Raw genomic sequence first — 25,252 nt, forward strand, 5'->3', positions numbered from 1 at the left:
AAGCCACATTCCAGTCTCGTTTACAGCTGTGTAAACCCAAAGTAATGACACTGATGTCTGGTGCGTGTGTGTGCGCGCACGCGCATCTCGTTACCTTGAGTGTGCAACCCTCTGATCATATCACCATTACCCTCATCTTCTGTCTCCCACCGTACTGCTGTTTGTTCATTGTGCTCCCTTGTGAGTCTCGTTTCAAACACAGCAGAACAAACGTGTGTCTCTATAATTACCGGTGACTCTTAGGAACACAGATATTGCCATCCTGGGATGGGTGCGGCTAGTGCAGTCTGGTCTGACCCGTGCTCCGGGGGTGAGATTCTGGCTCTGCTGAAGTCCTAGAGACTTCACCCGTGCCAGGATTTTATCCCAAGGTATGCTGTAAATTCCAGCTCATTTTAACACTTTCACTGATGGTGTTTTGTCCGTTTAGTTACCAGACAGTAAATAGAAGATCAAAGGCCAGCATGGCAGCTATCAGTCACAGACTCCAGTGCTGGAACATTCACCGAGTCGATGTCCCTGGCACGGAGGAGCTCTGCGTCTGGATCTCCATTCTCCTCTGCTCCATGTACATTATTGCACTGCTGGAGAACTCTGTCCTATTATTTATCATAGCAGCAGAGCAAAGCTTCCATGAGCTCCTGTGCCTTGGTTGATCTGCTATTATCTACCACCACCATCCCCAAGATGCTGGTATATTCTGGTTCAGGGCTGGGCAAATTTCCTTTGGCTCCTTACCAAGATGTTCTTTATTCATTTAATCTTTGTTGCAGAGTTCGCAATACTGCTGGTGATGGCGTTTGATCGGTGTTGCCATCTGCAATCCCTTGGGACAAGCAGCTGTATTAACGCACTCGGCAATATGGAGAATAGAGCCCGCGGCTCTAATTAGAAGTCTCTATATAGTTCTCCCATTCATCTTGCTGCTTCGAAGGCTGCCGCACCGCATTATCCATCACTCTTACTGTGAGCACATGGACATAGGCAGCTTGGCCTGTGCCAGCATAAAAGCCAGCGTTGTGTATGGCTTAACAGTTGCCTTGTTGTCAACAGGGCTAGATGTTGCATTTATCACTGTGTCCTATGCTCTGATCCTCAGGGGCGTCTTCCAGCTGCCATCCACGGACGCCTGGCTCACGGCCCTCAGCCCCTGCGGCTCCCACATCGGTTTCATGCTATTGTTCTACACACTGGCCTTTTTCTCATTTTTCACACACCGCTTTGGGGGCCACAATATCCTGGGTCACATTCACCTTTGACGGCTTGGCCAGTGTTTGGATCCAACCGCTGCCACTCTCGGATGGCTCTCTTGCGGCTCACATGAAAACAAGTGGAGATCACAGTCCATTTTGTAGAGAACGGCGTCCATAGCACCAAATTGACCACTTCTCTGTCTCTATTTCCCAGTCTCTGCAGAGAGACCAAAGAGATTGGATCAGCCACGGGACGGGGTCTCTCCAGGTCCGGATTGTGGCACATTGGCTGGTCAGCAAGACGGGAGCTTGCATGGGTGCTTCCTGTGCTCTACCTCTGAGCATAACTACAGAATAGGAGCTGCACCAGGCCTCTTTGCCTGGCCAAGGAAACCTCCCAGGCAATTCCCTGGAGCAATGAGCTGCCCCTTGGCATTGGGGTTCAGAGGTCAGAACTGCACAGTGACAGACGACTGGCCAGAGCCCCGCTGCTCGCCAAGACAAAGCAGTAAAGCACATTTCCCAGCAAAGCACATTTCCATTGCCAGCACATTTCCCGCTCCGTGCGCTTTTCAAGGGGAAGGAGCCGCCCGAGGGCTAGCACTGCTCCTGTCCCATCCCAGGAGTCTGTTTTTCATGTGGGCGCCCAGGTCACGTGTATCGAGACTGCCCTTACGTTTGCTACGGGCAGGCTTGGACAGCGGGAAGCTGGGCATGCAGGCTGAGCCTGTCACAAGAAAAGGGACGGAGGGGATAGGCCTAGCTTGCTGCGGGGACAGCTGAACCCTTGTCAGGAACCATCTAGCAGGGGCCGGGGAATATCTAGGGGGAGTAGGGAGATGGCACTAGTGAGACCGTTACCGGATACTGTCTCCAGTTCTGCTGTCCACACTTCCAAAAAAGATGTTGAAAAACTGAAAACTGTTCAGAAAAGAGCTGCAAGAATGATTCAAGGTCTGAAAAACCTGCCATATAGCTACAGACTTAAGAAGCTCAATCTACGGAGTTGATCCAAGGCCACGTCTATACTTACCCGCCGGGTCGACGCGGCGAGTTCGACTTCTCGGAGTTCGAACTATCGCGTCTGATCTAGACGCGATAGTTCGAACTCCGGAAGCGCCGCGGTCGACTCCGGTACTCCACCGCGGCAGGAGGAGTTGCCGGAGTCGACCTTGGAGCCGCGGAGTTCGCTTCCGCGGCGTCTGGACGGTAAGTCATTCGAACTAGGGTAGTTCGAATTCAGCTACGTTATTCACGTAGCTGAATTCGCGTACCCTAGTTCGAACCAGGGGCTGTGTGTAGACCAGGGCCAAGAGAAGTTTATGAGGTAACTTGATCATGGTCTGCAGGGAAGAGATTTCTGCCAGCAGAAAAAAAATATATCACCTCCTCTGCCTTGTCTCTAATATGTTGGGATGCACCGGGCTACACCAATGCTGCAAACAGAGATTGGCTCAATCCTAGATGCGGGGTCAGGTCTGACCTATCCCATCCCCAGGGCCGGCTCCAGAGCCCAGCGGGGCAAGCACCCGCCTGGGGCGGCCCTTTCCCGGGGGGGCGGCAGGCTGGGCTGGCGGACCTGCCGCAGTCATGCCTGCGGGAGGTCCACCGGAGCCCCGGGAGTAGCGGACCTCCCGCAGGCATGACTGCGGACGGTTCGCTGGTCCCGCGGCTCGGCTGGACCTCCCGCAGGCACGCCTGCGGCAGCTCAAGCGGAGCCGCCGGACCAGCGAACCGCCCGCAGCTGCGGGAGGTCCAGCTGAGTCGCGCGACCAGCGGACCCTCCGCAGTCATGCCCGCGGGAGGTCCGCTGCTCCCGCGGCTCGGGGGCGCCTCCCGGGCATGACTGCTTGGGGCGGCTAAATTTGTAGAGCCGCCCCTGCCCATCCCCTAGCGATACACCTGATCACATGTCAAATCTGTAACCTAAGCAACAGCCTCACTTGGACTCTTGACTCTGGCCTTTCCCTTGCCTGCCCTGCAGCCTCTCTAGTGATTACTTCCCTGCCTCCCAGTGCTCCAGAGGATAAAATCGGTTCATGAGTGTAAGAAGCTCAGGTACTATGGTAATGTGGGCCAGGGACCATTATGATGATCTGCCATGGCCTCTGGCATAGCATAGGACAGAGATGTTCACCCAGTAATTTCTGCATCTAGTCTGTACCTTCTGAGTCCGAGCAGATCTCTCAGAAAGGGATCCAGTCTTGATTTAAAGACTTCAGGGGAGGGAAAATCCAGTGCCTCCCCTGGTAAATTGTTCCCATGGTTCATTACCCCCATTGTTAAAATTTGGGCTAGTTATGCCTGTGTCTGCTAGCTGAATTGGCCCCGTCAGCACTGGCTCTCCACTTGTGAGGTAACTCCCTTCTCTTCATGTGTCAGTATATAATGCCTGCAGCTGTAACTTTCACTCCGTGCATCTGAAGAAGTGGGTTTTACCCACCAAAGCTTGTGCCCAAATAAATCTGTTAGTCTTTAACGTGCCACCGGACTCCTTGTTGTTTTTGTGGATACAGACTAACCCGGCTGCCCCCTGATACTCGAAAGCGTGTCTCTTTCACCTACAGAGGATGGTAAATAAAAGATAATACCTCCCCCACCTTGTCTCTCTGCTATCCACTCTCCGGTATTTTGCAAGAGCATCCAGTTTAAAGCCAAAGGTTAGAGAGCTAAATCCACAGTGATAAATGACCTGAGCGGTGCTGAGCATTTGCAGCGCCTCCTGAAGTAAACGAGGGCTCAGTGTCTCTGAAAATCAGGCTGCTCATTTAGGTGACTAAATACAAATGTAGGCGCCTAACTTTGGCCACTCAGCTTTGAGCACTTTGGGCTAAGTGATTTGTTGAACGCCTCACAGTGAGTCAGTGTCAAAGGCTCTCCCCCAAAGTAGCGCTCCCCAGATCTGGTACCTAGAACGCGGAACTGTCAAGTCTCAAGGTATCTCACACCTCTTCCAAAGCCCCAGCTCCTGAAGTCATGTGCTAACACACAAATCTCAGCTTTCATTTTTTCTAAAGTAGGTTTGGCCACAGAGGAAAAAACGTTTGAAATGTGAACCTGACTGTGATTTGGGGAGGGGTCTCATCTGACTCATGGTTTTGAACAGCTGTGGCTGGTGATGCTAAGACCCAACTCTGCATCCTCTGCTATCACAGGGGGGTTTGGTCTGAGGTTCTGTTTCAGGCCCATCTTTAATAATCACCACCCACAAAGCAGAGGGGCTGGGTCTGCCCTCAATACCTCAAAGGAAAGAGACACCTAATGAACAGAGTGAACAACTCCAGATTCTGAGCATGGCCCTGAGAGCTAGGAACTAACTCCCGATGTGCTCGGGCGGGTCACTGCGCATAGTGAGGCTGTTTATAAAATGCCCCTCACTGTCACATCTAGGCAGATAAGTGGGGAGGGGCAGAGTTATGTAAACCACCTTGAAAATAATGCTCTGCCCTTCTCCACCCAAGGCTGTCAGTCTAGAACAGGGGTCTCAAACATGCGGCCCGCGGAGCTCTTCCCTGCGGCCCGCGGAGCTCCCCAGGGCCGCCCAGAGGGGGGGGCAAAAGGGGCAATTTGCCCCGGGCTCCGCAGGGGCCCCCAAGAGAAAAGCGGAGGCTCCCGCCTCCGCCCCTCTCCTGGAGCCTCAGCGCATCAAGCGCCGAGTCTCCGCCGGGGCCTCTGAGCCCCGCTCCGCTCAGAGCCGCATGGGGAGGGGGCGGGGCTGGGAGCTCCAACGGGGCCTGAGCCCCGCCCCGCTCAGAGCCGCGTGGGGAGGGGGCGGGGCTGGGAGCTCCAACGGGGCCTGAGCCCCGCCCCGCTCAGAGTCGCGTGGTGAGGGGGCGGGGCTGCGAGCTCCAACAGGGCCTGAGCCCCGCCCCGCTCAGAGTCGCGTGGGGAGGGGGCGGGGCTGGGAGCTCTGGGCTGAGCTCGGCTCCCTCCGCTGGGCCCGGAGCTCCCAGCCCCGCCCCCTCACCACGCGGCTCTGAGCGGGACAAAGCTCAGGCCTCGCCGGAGACGCGCTCGGGTAAGGGGGGGGGAGCGGGAGCCGCCGGGGCCGGGCCGGGGCCTGGGTGGGAAGCGGGACCCGCCGGGCCGGGCCAGGGGGTGGGGGAGGGAAGCGGGACCCGCCGGGGCCGGGCCGGGGGAAGGGAAGCGGGATCCGCCGGGGCCCGGCCGGGGGAAGGGAAGCGGGACCCGCCGGGGCCGGGCCGGGCCGGGGGAAGGGAAGCGAGACCCACCGGGGCCGGGCCGGGGGAAGGGAAGCGAGACCCGCCGGGGCCGGGCCGGGCCGGGGGGTGGGGGAGGGAAGCGAGACCCGCCGGGGCCGGGGTGGGAAGCGGGACCGGCCGGGGTGGGGAAAAGAGGGACCCGCCGCCGCCGAAGCGCAGCCCGGTCTTCGGCGGCGGGGGGCCCCTTCCGTTCCGGGACCCGCCGCCTAAGTGCCCCAAAGACCCGCGGCGGACCGCCGCGGGTCTTTGGGGCACTTAGGCGGCGGGTCCCGGAACGGAAGGGGCCCCCCGCCGCCGAAGACCCCGGGCCCCCGGACTCCTCTGGGCGGCCCTGGAGCTTCCCCAGTTACTTCCTGTCCCCGCCAAACTCCCCTCACCCCCGCCCCCCTCCCCGAGTTATTTTCTGTTACTAAGCTCCCCGCGTGCTGCTCCCCAATGTTTGGGGCTGGGTCTCTCCCCTGGCCCCACCTGCCACCCCCACGCACCTCCCCCCAGTGTCTCCCAGCCCCCACTTGCTGCCCCCTCACCGCCCGGGAGCCTGCCCGGGAGCTCACGCTGACTCCACTCCTCTGCTATGCCGGCTTCCGGCATCACCTGCTGCCGCAGGGTCCTAGAGCCCCCCTTCATTAGGGCCAGGGCAGGCTGCCCTTCCCCTGCCCTTCTGCCCTAGTCCTGAGACAGAGACAGGGCAGGGGGCGGGGCCTCATGGAAGGGGTGGATTGGGGGTGGGGCCAGGGGCAGCAAGGGGGCGTGTCAGTGATGCGGCCCTTGGGCCAATGCATTAGTCCTCATGCGGCCCTCGGGGTCATTTGAGTTTGAGACCCCTGGTCTAGAATATGAATACGGGTGAATTAAGACTCACAAACCCATTGCAATGTGGGCCTGAGCCTGATTTTACAGATGGGAAACTGAGGCACAAAGCAGTTAGTCGTCATCTTCAGAAGTCTTTGGGTCCTGGAGAACCTCAGAAAATTAAGTCATACAAGTCTCCAAATGGGCCCCCTCCCCACCCCCCAAAATCTCAGGCAGCCAAAATTAACAGGAAATGCTGGGAAAATTGGTGTAATTGATGTGCTCATACAGCAAGGCTCTGGCAAAGATTAGACCAGAACCCAGGAGTCCAGGTTCCCAGCCTCCTCTGCCGCTCACTCTAACCTCTAGACACCCTCCTCCCCTCCCGGAGCTGGGGGCAGAACCCAGGAGTCCGGGCTGTAACAGCCCTTCCCCCACCCCGCTAACCCCCCGAGTTGGGGGCAGAACCCAGGAGTGCGAGCTCCCAGCCCCCCAATCGCCCCGCGGGGGTCGGAACCCAGGAGCCCGAGCCCCCGGCCGGCGCCGCGCCCCGCCCCGCCAGCTCCCCCAGCCTGCCGGGCGGGCGAGCGGGCGGAGGCAGCGAGCCGCGGCGGCCGCTCTCGCCAATACGAGCCCGGCCCGCCCCTGCGTCCTGCCCAGCGACTTCCTGCCGGGGCGGCGCCGGCCGGGCGGCCGGGAACCGAACCGAACCGCCGCGAGCCCGGGCCCGCCGAGCCCGGCTGCAGGTAACGCGCCCGCCCCGCCGCCCGGCTCCGGTCTGCAGCGCGACGGGCCAGGGGACACACCCCCCCCCACACACGGAGCTGCTGGGATCCCCCCCAACACACACACACAGAGCTGCTGGGATCCACCCCCCCAACACACACACACAGAGCTGCTGGGATCCACCCCCCCCCCAACACACACACACAGAGCTGCTGGGATCCACCCCCCCAACACACACACGCGCACAGAGCTGCTGGGATCCCCCCCAACACACACACACACAGCTGCTGGGATCCACCCCCCCCAACACACACACACACACACAGAGCTGCTGGGATCCCCCCCAACACACACACACAGAGCTGCTGGGATCCACCCCCCCAACCCACACACACACACAGAGCTGCTGGGATCCACCCCCCCCAACACACACACACACACACACACACACACACACAGAGCTGCTGGGATCCACCCCCCCCCCAACACACACACACAGAGCTGCTGGGATCCACCCCCCCAACACACACACACGCACACAGAGCTGCTGGGATCCACCCCCCCAACACACACACACGCACACAGAGCTGCTGGGATCCCCCCCAACACACACACACAGAGCTGATGTGATCCACCCCCCCCAACCCACACACACGCACACAGAGCTGCTGGGATCCCCCCCAACACACACACACACACACAGAACTGCTGGGATCCACCCCCCCAACACACACACACAGAACTGCTGGGATCCACCCCCCCAACACACACACACACACACAGTTGCTGGGACACCCCCCCAACACACACACACACACACACACAGAGCTGCTGGGATACCCCCCCACAACACACACACACAGATGCTGTGATCCACCCCCCCCCAACACACACACACACACACACACACACACACAGAGCTGCTGGGATCCACCCCCCCAACACACACACACACACACACAGAGCTGCTGGGATCCACCCCCCCCAACACACACACACACAGAGCTGCTGGGATCCACCCCCCCCAACACACACACACAAACACACACACACACACAGAGGTGCTGGGATCCACCCACCCCCCCCAACACACACAGACACACACAGAGCTGCTGGCTGGTGTGACCCCCCCCAACACACACACACACACACACACACACACAGAGCTGCTGGGATCCACCCCCCCAACACACACACACACCCACAGCTGCTGGGACCCCCCAACACACACACCCCTACCTGCTGGGATCCACCCTGCCCCCCAACACAGACACACACACGCACACAGTTGCTGGGATCTACCCCCCCCCCACACAGAGCTGCTGGGACCCCCCCAACACACAGACAGAGCTGCTGGGATTCCCCCCCCCCAACACAGACACACAGACACACACAGCTGCTGGGACCCCCCCAACACACAGACAGAGCTGCTGGGATTTCCCCCCCCAACACAGACACACAGACACACACAGCTGCTGGGATCCCCCCCAACACACACACAGAGCTGCTGGGATCCACCCCTCTCCCCCCCCCCCCCGGTAAGGCGCTTTGCACCCCCAGCGGCGCTGCTCGCCCCCTTCACGGGGGGGGGCTCTGCGGCAGTGCCCGGAGCAGAGAGGCCTTGGGCAGGGTCAGGGAGCGGCTCAGTGGCAGAGCCAGGGCTAGAGCGAATTCTCAGCACTTGTCTACATGGGGAAGTTTATTGCCCCAGCCAGGCTGGCATGGGTCCCCCCCGCCCCTGGGCGCCCCTGGGCCGCTGTGGGTTCCTCCCCCGCCCCCCCGCCGCTGCCAGGCTGGTGTCGGTACTGATAGGTGAAGGAACTAGGGGTGCTCCTGCCCCGCTGGCTTACGGTGGTTTCCATCATATACAGGGTTTACAGTAAGTGGCCGTCAGCACCTCCGCTATACAAATTGTTCCAGCACCCCTGTGGGCACCGGCGCGGGTACCTCCGGCACCGCCACGGGTACGCTGTGCTGTATGTAGCTAGGTTGGTGCACCTCCCCCCGCGGACACCTGCCCCCCAGAATGGCTTTTTTTGACTGACTGCAGGCAAGTCTCATCTTACGCGGGGGTTCCCTTCCGTGGCTAGCGCGTAAAGCGAAAACCGCGTACAGCGAAACACTCCTTGAGTTGAATGACGGGCGCAATCGCCCGCACTACAGATGCAGTTTTTATATTGGTATTTTTCTTTTTTTCCCTGTTTTTGCCCACCGCGCAAAGCTGAATTCGTGCATGTTAAATGTGCCGAGGATGCGACTTGCCTGTACAGTGTGGTTGTAGCCCTGTGGGTCTCAGGATATTAGAGAGCCCAGGCGGGCGAGGTGGTATCGGCTAGACACTAAACGTCATGGCCTGAACATAGACACTGGATTTATGGCTTATTACAACAATCTGTAGCCCCGGCCGGGGAGGGACTGGTCAGCGGGTATATGGAAGGAACTGGCAGCTCCCAGCCCAGGTCCTAGTGTCCCATGAGTAGTAGCCCCTGCAGTTAGCTCTAACTACCCACCTCAGCAGCCTGAGAGGAGAAACGGACTGGCCCTTGCACCAGGGACCCCCCCTTGCCCCATTTCCTCTGCTCCCACTGCCTAAGGCTGGGCACGTGTGGCTGCCACTGCCCTTGCTGAGCCGCCGTGCGAGCAGATGGCGCAGCGGCTGGAAATGCGCATGGTTCCGCCGAGGCGGGCGAATCGTTACGTTAGAACGCGGCGCATCGCTCTGCCGCGCTCGGGGTTTGTGCCGCTTCTAATCCCTGCCTCTTTCTCCAGGGCGAAAGGGGAAGGGCTGAGCAGGAGTCATGGATTCTCAGGACGCGGAAGGGGAGGAAACGCCGGCCAGCGCCTGTTCCGGTGAGCAATGGGATTTCAGACTGCTGGGGAAGGAATGGAAATTATGCTGGTTTGGCTTGATTTGTTCTTGACAAATCCATGCCGACTATTCCTTATAAGAATGGCCACACTGGGTCAGACCAAAGGTCCATCCAGCCCAGTATCCTGTCTGCCGTCAGTGCCCAGTGCCAGGTGCCCCAAAGGGAATGAACAGTGCCAGGTTCCCCAAAGGTTATCATTAAGTGATCCCTGCCCTGTTACCCAATCCCAGCTTCTGGCAAACAGAGGCCAGGGACACCATTCCTGCCCATTCTGGCTAATAGCTATTGGTGGACCTATCCTCCATGAATCTATCTAGCTCCCTTTTGAACCCTGTTATACTATTGGCCTTCTCAACACTCCTCTGGCAAGGAGTTCTACAGGTTGACAGTGTGTTGTGTGAAAAAATACATTCTCCTGTTTGTTTTAAACCTGCTACCTATTAATTTCATTTGGTGGCCCCTGTGATGTGCAATCTATATGGTTTTATAAAAATATGGTAATGAGTGAATATAATATAACTGGAATATGCTTCATGCAAAAGATCTCTTGTAAGGTATCATTACAAAGTTTATAATCTACTGAGTGTGGTCATCCTATTTGTATAAAAGTATCACTCTTGTATCTGGGACTAGAAATATGAAATATAACTCTGAGGGCCTATTGTAATTATACAAAGTGTGGGCCATTAATGATGATTTGGAATCTTGATGACTCCCATTAACCAGGGCAATTGACTGGGTGGCTCTGGTTGCAGGCAGGCCTTCCTGTGAGTCAGGCTGGGAGGAATGAAGGCTTGAAGTGATCATGGCACCTGAACTGGAATCCATCTTTAACCTGTAAAAGCAACAAAGAATCCTGTGGCACCTTATAGACTAACAGACGTTTTGCAGCATGAGCTTTCGTGGGTGAATACCCACTTCTTCAGATGCAAGTGGTGGAAATTTCCAGGGGCAGGTTTATATATGCAAGCAAGAAGCAAGCTAGAGATAACGAGGTTAGATCAATCAGGGAGGATGGGGCCCTGTTCTAGCCGTTGAGGTGTGAAAACCAAGGGAGGAGAAACTGGTTCTGTAATTGGCAAGCCATTCACAGTCTTTGTTTAATCCTGAGCTGATGGTGTCAAATTTGCAGATGAACTGGAGCTCAGCAGTTTCTCTTTGAAGTCTGGTCCTGAAGTTTTTTTGCTGCAGGATGGCCACCTTAAGATCTGCTATTGTGTGGCCAGGGAGGTTGAAGTGTTCTCCTACAGGTTTTTGTATATTGCCATTCCTAATATCTGATTTGTGTCCATTTATCCTTTTCCTTAGAGACTGTCCAGTTTGGCCGATGTACATAGCAGAGGGGCACTGCTGGCATATGATGGCATATATTACATTGGTGGACGTGCAGGTGAATGAACCAGTGATGGTGTGGCTGATCTGGTTAGGTCCTGTGATGGTGTTGCTGGTGTAGATATGTGGGCAGAGTTGGCATCGAGGTTTGTTGCATGGGTTGGTTCCTGAGCTAGAGTTACTATGGTGCGGTGTGCAGTTACTGGTGAGAATATGCTTCAGGTTGGCAGGTTGTCTGTGGGCGAGGACTGGCCTGCCACCCAAGGCCTGTGAAAGTGTGGGATCATTCTCCAGGATGGGTTGTAGATCCCTGATGATGCGCTGGAGGGGTTTGAGCTGGGGACTGTATGTGATGGCCAGTGGAGTCCTGTTGGTTTCTTTCTTGGGTTTGTCTTGCAGTAGGAGGCTTCTGGGTACACGTCTGGCTCTGTTGATCTGTCTCCTTATTTCCTCGTGCGGGTACTGTAGTTTTGAGAATGCTTGGTGGAGATTTTGTAGGTGTTGGTCTCTGTCTGTGGGGTTAGAGCAGATGCGGTTGTACCTCAGTGCTTGGCTGTAGACAATGGATCTTGTGGTGTGCCCGGGATGGAAGCTGGAGGCATGAAGGTAGGCATAGCGGTCGGTAGGTTTTCGGTATAGGGTGGTGTTAATGTGACCATCAATTATTTGCACCGCAGTGTCTAGGAAGTGGACCTCCCGTGTAGATTGGTCCAGGCTGAGGTTGATGGTGGGGTGGAAGCTGTTGAAATCGTGGTGGAATTTTTCCAGAGTCTCCTTCCCATGGGTCCAGATGATGAAGATGTCATCAATGTAGCGTAGGTAGAGAAGGGGCATGAGTGGACGGGAGCTGAGGAAGCGTTGTTCCAGGTCAGCCATAAAAATATTGGCATATTGTGGGGCCATGCGGGTGCCCATAGCGGTGCCACTGATCTGGAGATATATATTGTCATCAAATTTGAAATAGTTGTGTCTGAGGATAAAGGCACAGAGCTCAGCAACCAGTTGTGCTGTGGCATCATCAGGGATACTGTTCCTGACAGCTTGTATTCCATCAGAGATCTCTACTCAGACCCTATGCCACCAGCACGCCCAGCTATCTCCGTGACACCACTGATTTCCTGAGGAAACTACAATGCATTGGTGAACTTCCAGAAAACACCATCCTGGCCACCATGGATGTAGAGGCTCTCTACACCAACATCCCACACGCTGATGGAATACAATATATAAACCTGCCCCTGGAAATTTCCACCACTTGCATCTGAAGAAGTGGGTATTCACCCACGAAAGCTCATGCTGCAAAACGTCTGTTAGTCTATAAGGTGCCACAGGATTCTTTGTTGCTTTTACAGATCCAGACTAACACGGCTACCCCTCTGATCTTTAACCTGGTGTCTTTCCATTGAGAAGGAGGGGGTGGGAACCCAGAGAGGGACAAAAGAATTCCCGCCTTATGCAAAAGATACATCAAGGGGTGGAACAGAACAAAGGGAGGAGAGGAGCCATCATGAGAAATCCCCCAGCTACCACCTGAGCTGGAACAAGAGCTGTACCAGGGGAAAGAATTGTGCCCAGGCCTGGAAGGTGTCCAGTCTGAGGGGGAAAAAAACTTACTGATACATCTCTGAGGGTGAGATGATCTGTATTCAGTTTGACTAGACATAGATTTGCGTGTTTTATTTTATTTTGCTTGGTGACTTACTTTGTTCTGTCTGTTACTAATTGGAACCACTTAAATCCTACTTCCTGTATTTAATAAAATCACTTTTTACTTATTAATTAACCGAGAGTCTGTATTAATACCTGAGGGTAGCAAACAACTGTGCATCTCTCTATCAGTGTTATAGAGGGTGAAGAGTTTGAGTTTACCCAGCATAAGCTTTATACAGAGTAAAACAGATTTATTTGGGTTTAGATCCCACTGGGAGTTGGGCATCTGAGTGCTAAAGACAAGCAGACTTCTGTGAGCTTTTTCAGAGAACTATCCACAATGACTCCACGATCTCTGTCTTGAGTGGTAACAGCTAATTTAGACCCCATCACTGTATATGTATAGTGGGGATTATGTTTTCCAATGATCCTCCAGGTGCCTACAAATTGATTGTTTAATCATTTGCTTCATTATCTTTCCAGGTATTAAAATTAGACTGACTGGTCTATAATTCCTGTGACCTCTTGTTCCTCTTTTTAAAGATAGGTAGTGTTGTCCCTTCTCCAGTCTTCTAGGACTTCTTCTGTCCTCCATGGGTTCTCAGAGATCATGGCTAACGGCTCCAAGATTGCTTCAGCTAGTGCCGCAAGTGCTCTAGGATGAATTTCAGCACCTGAATACATCAAACTTATTTAAATAATCTTTAACCTGCATTTTGAGAATATGGAGCTGGCAGCTTTTGAGAATTCAGGGAAAAGATGGATGTGATGGCAAAACTTTTTCTGCTCTCCTTTGCTCAGGATATCCTGCTCCCCGACTGGACATCTCAATAAAGGTTGAAAGGGAGGATGAGCCCCAGTTCACAGGTGCCCCGGACGTCACTGAGGGAGTGGTCCCCCAGGGTGAGTGATTCCATTGTAAAGGGACTGGCAGCTTGCTGGAAAACACCCCTCGCTTTACGCATTGCACTATTCATTAATAATCACATGCAAACACTTAGTGCTGCTTGGCAGAGGCAGAAACATTTGTGAAAATTTCCCTGGAAGTTTTTGCATTGAAATATTCCGACTGCTCTGTAAAACTGGTCAAAACACAATTTGCCGTCTGGGGGGGGGAATCCTCCAATATTTGCAAAACATTTTTCATCTAAAAATTTCAACCAGCTCTTCATACAGTCCGGAACAAACAGAGGACAAACTGGGACCAGTTTTCCCTCTGAATGGCTGGAGCTGTTCTGACTGTGAAAATGCTCGGAGAAGTGGGTGAAAATGAATTGCGTTGTAGGAATTTCATGGAGCACCAATCCGGTTTCCTTCTCGCTTCTGAACTCCTCTCTTCCAAAGAGGATGTTTGGGGGCGGGAGGTGGTTGCTTTTTAGGATCCTTGGTCCTGCTAGTGAAGGCAGGGGGCTGGACTCAATGACCTTTCAAGGTCCCTTCCAGTTTTAGGAGATAGGTATATCTACAATTATTATTTATATTTATTTTATTTATTATTTATTTATTTATTAGGATGCACCCCACGAAGTGGAGGAGTCTCAAAAAACGTCCTCTTCCCCAGCCCTTCACACTCCTGGGCATAATTTTAGGAGGAAGAGGTGGTCATAGAATCATAGAATATCAGGGTTGGAAGGGACCTCAGGAGGTCATCTAGTCCAACCCCCTGCTCAAAACAGGACCAAACCCAACTAAATCATCCCAGCCAGGGCTTTGTCAAGCCTGACCTTAAAGACCTCTAAGGAAGGAGATTCCACTACCTCCCTAGGTAACCCATTCCAGTGCTTCACCACCCTACTAGTGAAAAAGTTTTTCCTAATATCCAGCCTAAACCTCCCCCTCTGCAACTTGAAACCATTACTCCTTGTTCTGTCATCTTCTACCACTGAGAACAGTCTAGATCCATCCTCTTTGGAACCCCCTTTCAGGTAGTTGAAACAGCTATCAAATCCCCCCTCATTCTTCTCTTCTGCAGGCTAAACAATCCCAGTTCCCTCAGCCTCTCCTCATAAGTCATGTGCTCCAGCCCCCTAATCATTTTTGTTGCCCTCCGCTGGACTCTCTCCAATTTATCCACATCCTTCTTGTAGTGTGGGGCCCAAAACTGGACACAGTACTCCAAATGAGGCCTCACCAGTGCTGAGTAGAGGGGAATGATCACATCCCTCGATCTGCTGGAAATGCCCCTACTTATACATACAATAGAACCCCCATTTTGTGAACACTGATCATGTGAATGGCTGGTTATATGAGCCAGTTTTCTGCCGCCAAATGTGACTTAGTCCTGCCATGAGTGCAGGAGACTGGACTAGACGACTTCTCAAGTACCTTCAACTCCTGTGATTCTATTAAAAAGGAGATCTTGGAGTCATTGTGGATAGTTCTCTGGAAACAATGTGCAGCGGCAGTCAAGAAAGCTAACAATGTTAGGAACTGTTAGGAAAAGAATAGATAAGACAGAAGATATCAATGTCACTATATAAATCCACACCTTGAATACTGTGTATAGTTCTGGTCGACCCATCTCAAAAAAGATATATATTGGAATTGGAAAAAGTACAGAGAAGGGCGAGAGAAATGATTAGGGGTATGGAACAGCTTCCGTATGAGGAAAAATTAGAAAGTCTGGGACAGTTCAGCTAAGAAAAGTGATGACTAAGCAGGAATATGATAGAGGTCTAGAACATCGTGAGTGCTGTGGAGAAAGTGAATCCAGAAGTGTTATTTACCCCTTCACATAACACAAGAACAGGGGTCACCCAATGAAATTAATAGGCAGCAGGTTTAAAACAAACAGGAGGAGATTTCTTCACACCGCACAAGTCAGCCAACTCATTGCCAGGGGATGTTGTGAAGGCCAGAAGTATAACTGGGATCAAAAAAGGATTAGATCAGTTCATGGAGGACAGGCCCATCAATAGCTATTAGCCAAGATGGTCAGGACACGACCCCATGCTCTGGGGGTCCCTAAACCTCTGACTGCCAGAAGCTGGGACTGGATGACGGGGGGGTGGTTCACTCAATAATTTCCCAGTTCTGGTCCTTCCCTTCGAAGCACCTGACACTAGCCCCTGTCAGAAGGCAGGATGGTCCATTGCTCTGAGCCAGTGTGGCTGGTCTCATGTTCTCATGACTAGAAGGATTCTGCAGGCTTGTTCGCACCTGGGGAACATCGCTGCTTTCAAAGGAGCTGCACAGATGCAACTCGGGGTAGCAGCTGGCCCCACAGATGGCGCTTCGCTGGCATCTCTGTTGAAGATGCCCAGACCAGAAGAGAATCCCTCTCTTCCCTCCAGCAGAGGCAGCGGGCCCGATTCTGACACCACTGTAGCTCCGTTAGCTTCCCTGGAGTTATTCCTGGTGCCAAGTGAGAATTGGGCCTGAACTGCCATGGCCTTGCACTTTGCATGGTCACGCACACCTCTGAATGGCAGCCTCTTCCATGCCCTCTGCAGAGATGCTGTGGCTACACAAGTGGCACAATGGGGAGAACTGAGACCGGAGTCCCCGCACCAGATAACGGGGGAAAGCAGTAAAAACGCACCCTAGCAGAGCTGTGTGAGGAGATGGCTGTTTACACAGACCCTCTGGTAACTGCACTCCAGTGGGCAGTGGCTTGGCCTGGTGCTGTTCCCTGCCTTAGCAGCCACTAACAGTACCTCTGGCTTCTCTTTCCCCTGCTCTGCACAGGTGACTGGGCTGCGAAAGCCGTTAAGGAAGAAGGGCCAGGAGAGGACCATACCAAAGAGCAGGAGGCCCCCTGCGTGCTGGCAGGGAAGCCCTACAAGAGCCCTCTGAGCCCCGGGAGCCAGCCAGGGAGCGGGCGGGACGCTCCCACTGAGTGTACCAGGGCCCCTGGGAAGCACAGCGCCAGGGCCTCCCAGCCGAGGAGCCCCGCGGGGGAGCTGGCGTTGGCCTGCAGCGACTGTGGGTGGCGGTTTGGAGATGTGGCGTCGCTGGGCGAGCACGAGCAAAGCCACGCGGCGGAGCGCACCTTCATCTGCACCGACTGCGGCAAGAGCTTCGGGCGGCACGCCACCCTGGTGGAGCACCAGCGCGGCCACACGGCGGAGAGCGTCTTCATCTGCACCGACTGCAGCAAGAGCTTCACCCACAAGGCGGCGCTCACCGTGCACCAGCGCACCCACGTCCGCCAGCGCCCCTACCGCGGCGCCCAGTGTGACAGCGCCTACGGCTCCCACGCCGAGCTGGCCGCCCACCAGCAGGCCCACGCTGGGCCAGCCGTGGCCTCGGAGGAAGGTGCTGAGCCGGCCGCGCCCCTGCGGGCCCCCGAGGCTGAGAAGCCCTTTCCCTGCATCGACTGCGGCGACAGCTTCCGCTCACACCCCGCCCTGCTGAGCCACCAGCGCATCCACGCCGAGGAGCGGCCCTACAAGTGCACCAAGTGCGGCAAGAGCTTCTGCTTCCACGCCGAGCTGGCGTCGCACCAGCTGTGCCACCCCAAGGAGCGCTGGTTCCTGTGTGGCACCTGCGAGCGGCGCTTCAGCTCCAAGACCGACCTGATCCTGCATGAGCGCACCCACCCCGAGTCCAAATGGTGCCTGTGCGCAGACTGCGGCAAGATCTTCGCCTGCCAGGCTGACCTCAGCCGGCACCAGGCCAGCCACGCCGCCAAGGTGCACGCCTGCCCCGAGTGCAGCAAGGCCTTCAGCTCCCTGACCGACCTCATCATGCACCAGCGCTCGCACGCCGAGAGGCTCGTCTCCTGCAACAAGTGCGGGAAGAGCTTTGGCTCCCGCACCGACCTCCTGATTCACCAGCGCATGCACGGCGACAGCCAGTCCTTCACCTGCACCCAGTGCGGCCAGGCCTTCGGCTCCCGCACCGACCTCATCACGCACCAGCGCTCGCACGCCGAGAAGCTCGTCTACTGCAACAAGTGTGGCAAGAGCTTCAGCGCCCGCACCGACCTCCTGATTCACCAGCGCGTGCACGGTGAGAGCCGGTCCTTCACCTGCACCCAGTGCGGCAAGGCCTTCAGCTCCCGCACCGACCTCATCATGCACCAGCGCAGCCACCGCGACCGCCAGTCCTACTCGTGTGCCGAGTGCGGCCGCGTCTACAGCAACCAGTCCTACCTGGTGGCCCACCAGCGCATCCACACCGGGGAGAAGCCGTACAAGTGTGCCGAGTGTGGGCGCAGCTTCAGCCACAAGTACCACCTGGGCAGGCACCAGCGGACACACGCAGGGGGTACCCCGCCCGTGTACTGAGCCCCAGGGCCTGTGCCACCTCCACCAGGAAGTGCACGGGGAGCGGACGGGGTGGAGGGAAGGGGAGTTGCACAGCATTGCAAGGGAGGCTGCACGTTGCCCCTGTGGCAGGTGAAACACCTATGACAGATGGCTGGGTGCAGTGCTGATGCAAGTCAACACTAAGGAGGAGAGACTTCTCAGACATGAAATTGCTGACCACCCCCGCGCCTCTCCCTCTGCAAGAAGTTCAGTGTTACCTGAAATTTCCTTGCAGGGAGGGAAATCTCACCCCGGAGTGAGATCTGCGTCCTGACAGGTTATCACGAGCAAGACAGAATCGGACTAAGAGCTAGAGAGACCTTTGCATGCTACGGAGCCATAGGAAGTTGGACAAATGCTGTTACACTAAGTGTGGTGGGGATCAAGGGGCAAAAAACGGACTCAAGCTGGTTCTTGTTACCCTTCAGCAGCGAGATTTCTATTTGGTGTCCCCTTTTCGCCCTCCCCTCCTCCCCTGTCCATGAGGAATTAAACAAACATACGGAAAGCCACTGCCATGACTAGACTCACCAGATTCATGCACGTGCTACGTGAAGGGTGTAACTAAGCCCATACCCAGAACTGAGACCATGCTAGGGTGAGGTCCTTTACCTTAGCAGTTCAGTTCCACAAAACTGCTGCAAAGTCATCCCCTGCCCTAATGTTTAGGGGACCAAAACAAGTAACAATGGCCCTGAGCCAGCTGGTTTGAGGCCCTTCCCACCCTGAAGGAACAAGGAGCTGAGTTAGCTACGGACAATGGGCCATATCCTCAGCTGGTGTCAATGGTACAGCTCCACTGAAGCCAAGAGAGCTGGGCCAGCACCCAGCAGCCAAATGTCTGGCCCCGAGTTAAGGGGGATGTGCTGTATTCCAGTGTCTAGGGAAAGCAATGCACAACCACGTGTGGGTGCTGTCATAGAATCTCAGGGTTGGGAGGGACCTCAGGAGGTATCTAGTCCAACCCCCTGCTCAAAGCAGGACCAACCCCAACTAAATCATCCCAGCCAGGGCTTTGTCAAGCCTGACCTTAAAAACCTCTAAGGAAGGAGATTCAGCCACCTCCCTAGGGAACCCGTTCCAGTGCTTCACCACCCTCCTAGTGAAATAGTGTTTCCTAATATCCAACCTAGACCTCCCCCACTGCAACTTGAGACCATTGCTCCTTGTTCTGTCATCTGCCACCACTGAGAACAGCCGAGCTCCATCCTCTTTGGAACCCCCCTTCAGGTAGTTGAAGGCTGCTATCAAATTCCCCCCACACACACACCTTCTGCAGACCTAAACAAGCCTAGTTCCCTCAGCCTCTCCTCATAAGTCACATGTCCCAGCCCCCTAATGATTTTCGTTGCCCTCCGCTGGACTCTCTCCAATTTGTCCACATCCCTTCTGTAGTGGGGGTGGGGTGGGCAAACCTTGCCTCTCCAGTGTCGAATAGAGGGGAATAATTACTTCCTTGATCTGCTGGCAATGCTCCTATGAATGCAGCCCAATATGCCATTAGCCGCCGCCTTTAAGGTGAGGGGCGGCCCCTAGGAACCAGCCAATGAAAGCAAAGCGAGATCAGCCCGGGAAGCCGGCCACCAGCCCATGACATGGAGGTGATGCAGCCGCCCTCATCTCGGACACACGTTTGGTCTATAGAGACAAGCAAGCCCAGCAGGCCCTTCTCCAGCTTGATGTGAGTGCGAAGGGCTAAACACAGTGTTGCATGCTGGGACCTCTCTCCATGGGCTGAACCCTTCCATAGGCACGACGAGGCTGGCTGTGGGCTGCATCGTAGAACTCTGTAGCTGGCTACTTGGCAGCATTTTGGCCACCCCTTTCCACTGAAACCCAGCGGGCTGAATTGGGTGGAAATATGCCTTAGTTTAGCACGTTGGGAAGGAACCATAATGATGCTTAATATGAGGGGAGAGCGCTGCAGAGTTTGGCTCTAATTTCAGAGTTGCTGCTTCCACGTAGGAGAGGTCCTGCCTGCAGTGGGGTGGGGTGGAGGGGACTCTCTCTCCATGTGTCCCATGATAAAGGCCCAGCTGTTTGTTTGATTCTGAGCATTAGAACATCAGAGACGACCAGTTCAACAAAGTCAGAGTTCCCATCTGCTCCACACACTCTGTGTTCTCCTCAGTCTGCCAAGAGCTGAGATCACTGAGCTCCAGGCTGTTGTGCACACCCGGCCTAAACCACATGTTTTGGAGGGAAATTGCTTTGTAAATATGTGATCCTAGCAGAGAGTTCCAGCTCTTCTCGGTCACAGAATTCTGTCTCTGAAGCACTTTGGATTCTCTGTGGTGCCCAAAAGACATGGCACTTGCTCTTGTTTCATTTCTAAATGTATTTCCTGTCCCAGGGGTGTCCTGCCTTAGCTCAGAGACCAGTTCAGCGCACTAGCTGTGCCTTTGTGGTGGAGAGCTTCCTTCGGAGGGTTTGGCCCTGGTAGACAGAGGACGAAGACGGGTGAGAGGGGATGCGTATTTTATTCACGAGCATTTTAAAGGAACAAAATCTAAACTGTCGTAGTTCAATAGTACACACAAGTTCCGTGTCCAATATGTCCTGTAAGAATGATCTGTGTGCGTGTGCTTAAACGTGTCACCTGGGGAGAGTTTGGTCAAAATCCCCCGCTTTGCAACTGTAGAGGAAATTCCCTGGAAAGCAAAACTTGGTGCCCAGTGGCCCGGTTCAAAGTGTCCCCTTGGTGTTCAAACTTCCATGCTCGGTATCAACCCCGTAGATCAGCCGCAGGGGGAAGGATGAGGGGACGCACTACGGGCTTTGACTCCTACCTGTGTGTTTCTCTCCCTTAAGACTTTTAATAAAGTTAGTTCGTTTAATCCCACGTTGCAAGCACAGTGCGTTCTTGTTAGTGTGCGCCAAGGCTCCAGCGGGCTGGCTGAGCTACAGGGCTCAAATCCTCCTTCATGGGCTGTGCGTGTTTGTATTGCAGTAGCGCAGGGGTAGGCAACCTATGGCACGGGTGCCAAAGGCGGCACGTGAGCTGATTTTCAGTGGCACTCACACTGCCTAGGTCCTGGCCACCGGTCTGGGGGGCTCTGCATTTTAATTTTAAATGAAGCTTCTTAAACATTTTAAAACCCTTATTTACTTTACATACAATGATGGTTGAGTTATATAGTACAGACTTATAGAAAAAGACCTTCTAAAAACGTTAAAATGTTTTACTGGCACGTGAAACCTTAAATCAGAGTGAATACATGAGGGATTCGGCACAGCAGTTCTGAAAGGTTGCCGACCCCTGCAGTAGCGGCTAGCGCTCTGGGCCCTGCAGCGTTAGGTGTTGTGCGGAGCGCTGCCCTCGCTGGGGAACTCACACTCCCACGCGTTTTGAAGGTCACTTCATGCCGGTGACTAGTGCTGAGCTGGCAGCCAGAAGAGGATTTCTCTGCAGAACCGGGGCAGTGGCGCTGCAAGATTTCTCCGTGCATGGCCCCTTGTTCCCTAAGCTTTGGGGGCCCGCGGGGTTCAGAAGCTGACATACAGCGGTGATGGGCTCAGGGCAGCGCCCAAGCGTCTGCTGCTGCCCTCACGCCGGGGCCTTCACACTGGGGAAGGAGAATGGAGCCCTGGGAGTCGCCCCTCATTTACCCGCCCCCTTTAGCTCCATTCACAGGGACTGGGCCTCACTTCATGGAGCTGAATGCCCTGCTTCTCCGTGCGTGGGAGATTCATCCTGTCACTGTGGGTGATGCCAGACCCTGACTGCCCTGGCCTCACCTCACACAACCCTCCTGCAGGCGGGTGGGGCAGGATTTTTAGCCTTGGCCAGTTGTTGAGGGTGGTGGTTGGGGGGGGGGCTTGTTTGGCTGAGCTGGGGGCAATGGACAGGGCTCCCTGTGTGTCCCCAGGGTAGATGGCAGGGGTGTTTGGCTGAGCCAGGGCTCTCTGTGCCTGCCCTGCAAGTAGATGGGGGGGCATGGGTCCAGCTGAGTTGGAGGGGGTACTGGGGGGGCAGGAGACCCCACGTCTGCCTCCCAAGGTAGGTGAAGGGAGGCACAAGGAGGGACACCCTGATTGGCCCCCCAATGTAGGTGGGGAGGAGGCCAGAGGGCGTGGCTAGGCCTGTGTCTGCCTCCCAGGGTGGGGGGGGGTGCCCTGGGGCTGCTCCTCAGGGTTAGTGTGGGAGGCCCCCTGTCTCCCCCCCAGGGTCGATTGGCTCTGAGATAACACACTCCTGGCCTTCCTGTCTGCCCCACAGAGGCAGGGGCTACAGCAATCTCTGCAGGCGCCACTGAACTGGGGGGATGCTGGTGCCTGCTGCACGCAGAGCTCTGCACAGGGGCAGGCTGGGACACCCTCTGTGCACATTGTCCCTCCTAGGCAGTGCCCAGCCAAGCACGACAGCTGCAGGCCTGGGCCCAGGGGGTGGCTTGGAGCGCAGGCCCAGCCCGTGCCCTAGGGCAGGCTTCTGGAAGCCCTGCAGCCTGCTGGGCCTGCCGGATCCGTGTGCAGGGACTGGCCCTGTGCTGCACCGAGGGGTCTGGAGCGTAACAAATAGCGACGGCGCAGCAGCAGGAGAGAGCTCGCCCCCTCGTGCGAGATCACGAGGGATGCATCGAGGCAGTGGAGTCGTCCTGGCACAACGCTAGCACGAGAGGTGAATTCGGCCCGAAGGCCCTGGCCTGAGATGCTACCAATCAAGTTCTACCTAGTTCTCAAAATATTTCCCCCCACTCCGAGGCAGAGTGTGCCCAAAACTATCAGGAAAAGGCATGAACCCAGGAGCTTTCCACCCGGCCTCTGGGTGAGGTTCACGTAAGAGTCTGGTTTGGAGCTTTTTCTCTGACCCGAGCATCCAGACCATTCAAAACTGCCCCCTGCTGGTCACACTGACTCGAGCAGTGATTCTCAGGCCCCAGTGCTTCAGGAGCCAAATTCGCAATCAACGTTACCCAAAAAAGCCCCAGTTGTGTGAATTCATTGGTTTATTTACTACACTGCTCTACAGTCACATCTCAACAGTATGAGGAGAAATATTTAATTATATGTATTATGTATATATTATTTACACAGCAAAATGACTGACCAATATTATTATTTTATCAACTACAGTTGGTTAATAACACAGTAAAACCATCCTGATTGAATTTTTAACCAATCACCCAGTGTTTTAATATCATGTGCTGCGAAGAACTGTGGGAGACATTCAAGAGCCACTTGAGGCTCACAAGCCTCAGTCTGAGTATCACTGGCCTAGAGTTTTCTCTGGCTGCAAACAGAAAAACCATCAGCGCAATAAAGCAAATGTACATGGTGACCAGGGATGCACCCTCTGACCCGTCAGGCAAGAACCTTTCTCCGCAGTAGCTGGCTCAGCCGGTCATGAGTCTCTTTGGTTTTGACCCTGTACACGATGGGGTTTAGCAAGGGAGGGAGCAGGAGGTGGATGTTGGCTAGAAGGATCTGAACCTGTAGGGCAGCGCTGTGACCAGTGCCGTGTGTTAGGAGAGAAACCAGAGCTGGAGCGTAGGAGACCAGGATGATGCCTACCTGGGCAGCGCTGGTGCTGAAAGCTTTATGGGGGGAGAGCCAAGCCAGCCTGGGCCACCATGCAGTAGGACAGGATGTGGAGCAGCAGATCAGCTCTCACCACCCACAATATTGATGATGATCTTGGCACAGGCTGCTTCACCACTGCCAAGCGTGAGCCATGACCTTGCTGCCCAGAAAGCTATTGGTGTAATAAAGACTGTGTCATAGAATCATAGACTATCAGGATGGGAAGGGGGCCTCAGGAGGTCATCTCGTCCAACCCCCTGCTCAAAGCAGCACTAATCCCAGACAGATTTTTGCCCCAGATCCCCGAATGGCCCCCTCAAGGACTGAACTCATAACCCTGGGTTTAGCAGGCCAATGCTCAAACCACTGATCTATCCTCCCCCAATATAGCGCTGATCATTACCTCTGCCCTGATCCTGGCCAGCATAGGGCAGGTTCATATCTCCAGAGATGGCATATGGCAATGGTGCCCAAACTTTTCAGTCACACTCTCCCTTACCCCTGTCCATGCCCCTCTAGGGAGCCGGACCAGGAGAGGGACGGTGGCTTATGGGGGGCCAAGGACAGGAGTAAGGGGGCTGAGGCTGGGACCAGGAGCAGAGCTGCAGCTGGGGTCCGAGGTTGGGGATGGGGCCGGAGCAGAGCTGGGGGTGCAGTGGGGCACTCCCTCCCCACCGCTGTGGGGGCTGGCCTGGGACCTGCCACCCCCACCCCCCAAACATTCCTCTGCCCTCCCCTAGGGGGGTGTGCCATGCAATTTGGGGACCACTGGCATATAGCAATGTAACCATCAGAGGCCGTGGCTAGCAGCATTGTCGACTCCATGATGGAGAAGGAGTGAATGGAAACCATCTGGACCAAGCAGGCATAGAAATTAATTTCCCCTGCCCTGAACCACAATACACACAGCATTTTGGGCAAGTACTAGATCAATCACAGGCAGCATGTACTGGAAAATAGCCAGAGGCTGATGGAGGCTTGGCTCTGTCTGGAGAGCGATAAGGATGGTGCAGTGCCCCAAAATGTACGTTGAGGACAGAGAGATGGAGAGCCAGGAACATGCAGCTTCCAGGCCTGACCCACCCAGGAGGACAAATGAGGAGAGGTTGACGTGCCTGCTGTTAATGCTGACATCATTCATGGTCAGCAGCAAATGGGACTTCAGGAACTACAGTCAGCAGCCAGGTTAGGCCAGAGAAACAAATTGGATGCATCTAAGCTGCACAGAAACCAAACTGGGATTGCTACGGAGCCTGGGTGAAGAAGGGCCCCAATATGCTTATCCCTGCTCAGCACTGTCAAACCGAAGTTACCAAAACTTACAAGTCAGCTGCCCCCCAAACCATGAGATTTTAAAAAGGAATCCATGTGGAGCACTGTCTGTCTGGCTCCTGGCTTTGCACCTTTAAGGGTCACGTTGGAAGCTCATCTCTGCAATTATAAAGACACCATTTTTTTTTAAATGAAAGCTGAGACTCTGGTGTAGTCAGCTGGCTCCTGGGGCTGGGACTTTAGACAAACACTTAAAATCATACGATTTCACTCACCACTGGAATGCGGCTAACTCTGGTGCAGAACAGCTAGATGATGGGGCCAGGAGGCAAGGCGATGTGATGGGAGATAAGTGGGGTCTCGGAAGGCAAGGGAGGAGAGCTTTACATGTGGCAGTGTGGAGGAAAGGGAGCCGGTGAAGA

The 25,252-nt window shown here is 55.0% G+C and overlaps 1 protein-coding gene across 1 annotated transcript; it reads left to right on the plus strand.

Moving 5' to 3' along the window:
* The first annotated feature begins 6,903 nt into the window (after window positions 1–6,903).
* LOC123362342 (zinc finger protein OZF-like) lies at window positions 6,904–18,017 on the plus strand. The gene is made up of 4 exons (XM_045002731.1): window positions 6,904–6,954; window positions 9,704–9,784; window positions 13,588–13,689; window positions 16,474–18,017. The coding sequence occupies exons 2-4, from the start codon at window positions 9,733–9,735 to the stop codon at window positions 18,015–18,017; spliced, it is 1,698 nt and encodes a 565-aa protein (XP_044858666.1). The 5' UTR covers window positions 6,904–6,954; window positions 9,704–9,732.
* The last annotated feature ends 7,235 nt before the right edge of the window (window positions 18,018–25,252 follow it).

The sequence above is a fragment of the Mauremys mutica genome, chromosome 1 (genome assembly GCF_020497125.1).
Source record: "Mauremys mutica isolate MM-2020 ecotype Southern chromosome 1, ASM2049712v1, whole genome shotgun sequence".
In the NCBI taxonomy this organism is placed as follows: domain Eukaryota; kingdom Metazoa; phylum Chordata; order Testudines; family Geoemydidae; genus Mauremys; species Mauremys mutica.

What these genes read in the sequence shown, in the direction of transcription:
- LOC123362342 (XM_045002731.1), top strand. Translation starts at nt 9,733, where the DNA reads ATGGATTCTCAGGACGCGGAAGGGGAGGAAACGCCGGCCAGCGCCTGT. An exon ending in GCCGGCCAGCGCCTGTTCCG is followed by an intron (nt 9,785 to 13,587) that starts GTGAGCAATGGG and finishes TCCTTTGCTCAG; the next exon opens with GATATCCTGCTCCCCGACTG. An exon ending in TGAGGGAGTGGTCCCCCAGG is followed by an intron (nt 13,690 to 16,473) that starts GTGAGTGATTCC and finishes TGCTCTGCACAG; the next exon opens with GTGACTGGGCTGCGAAAGCC.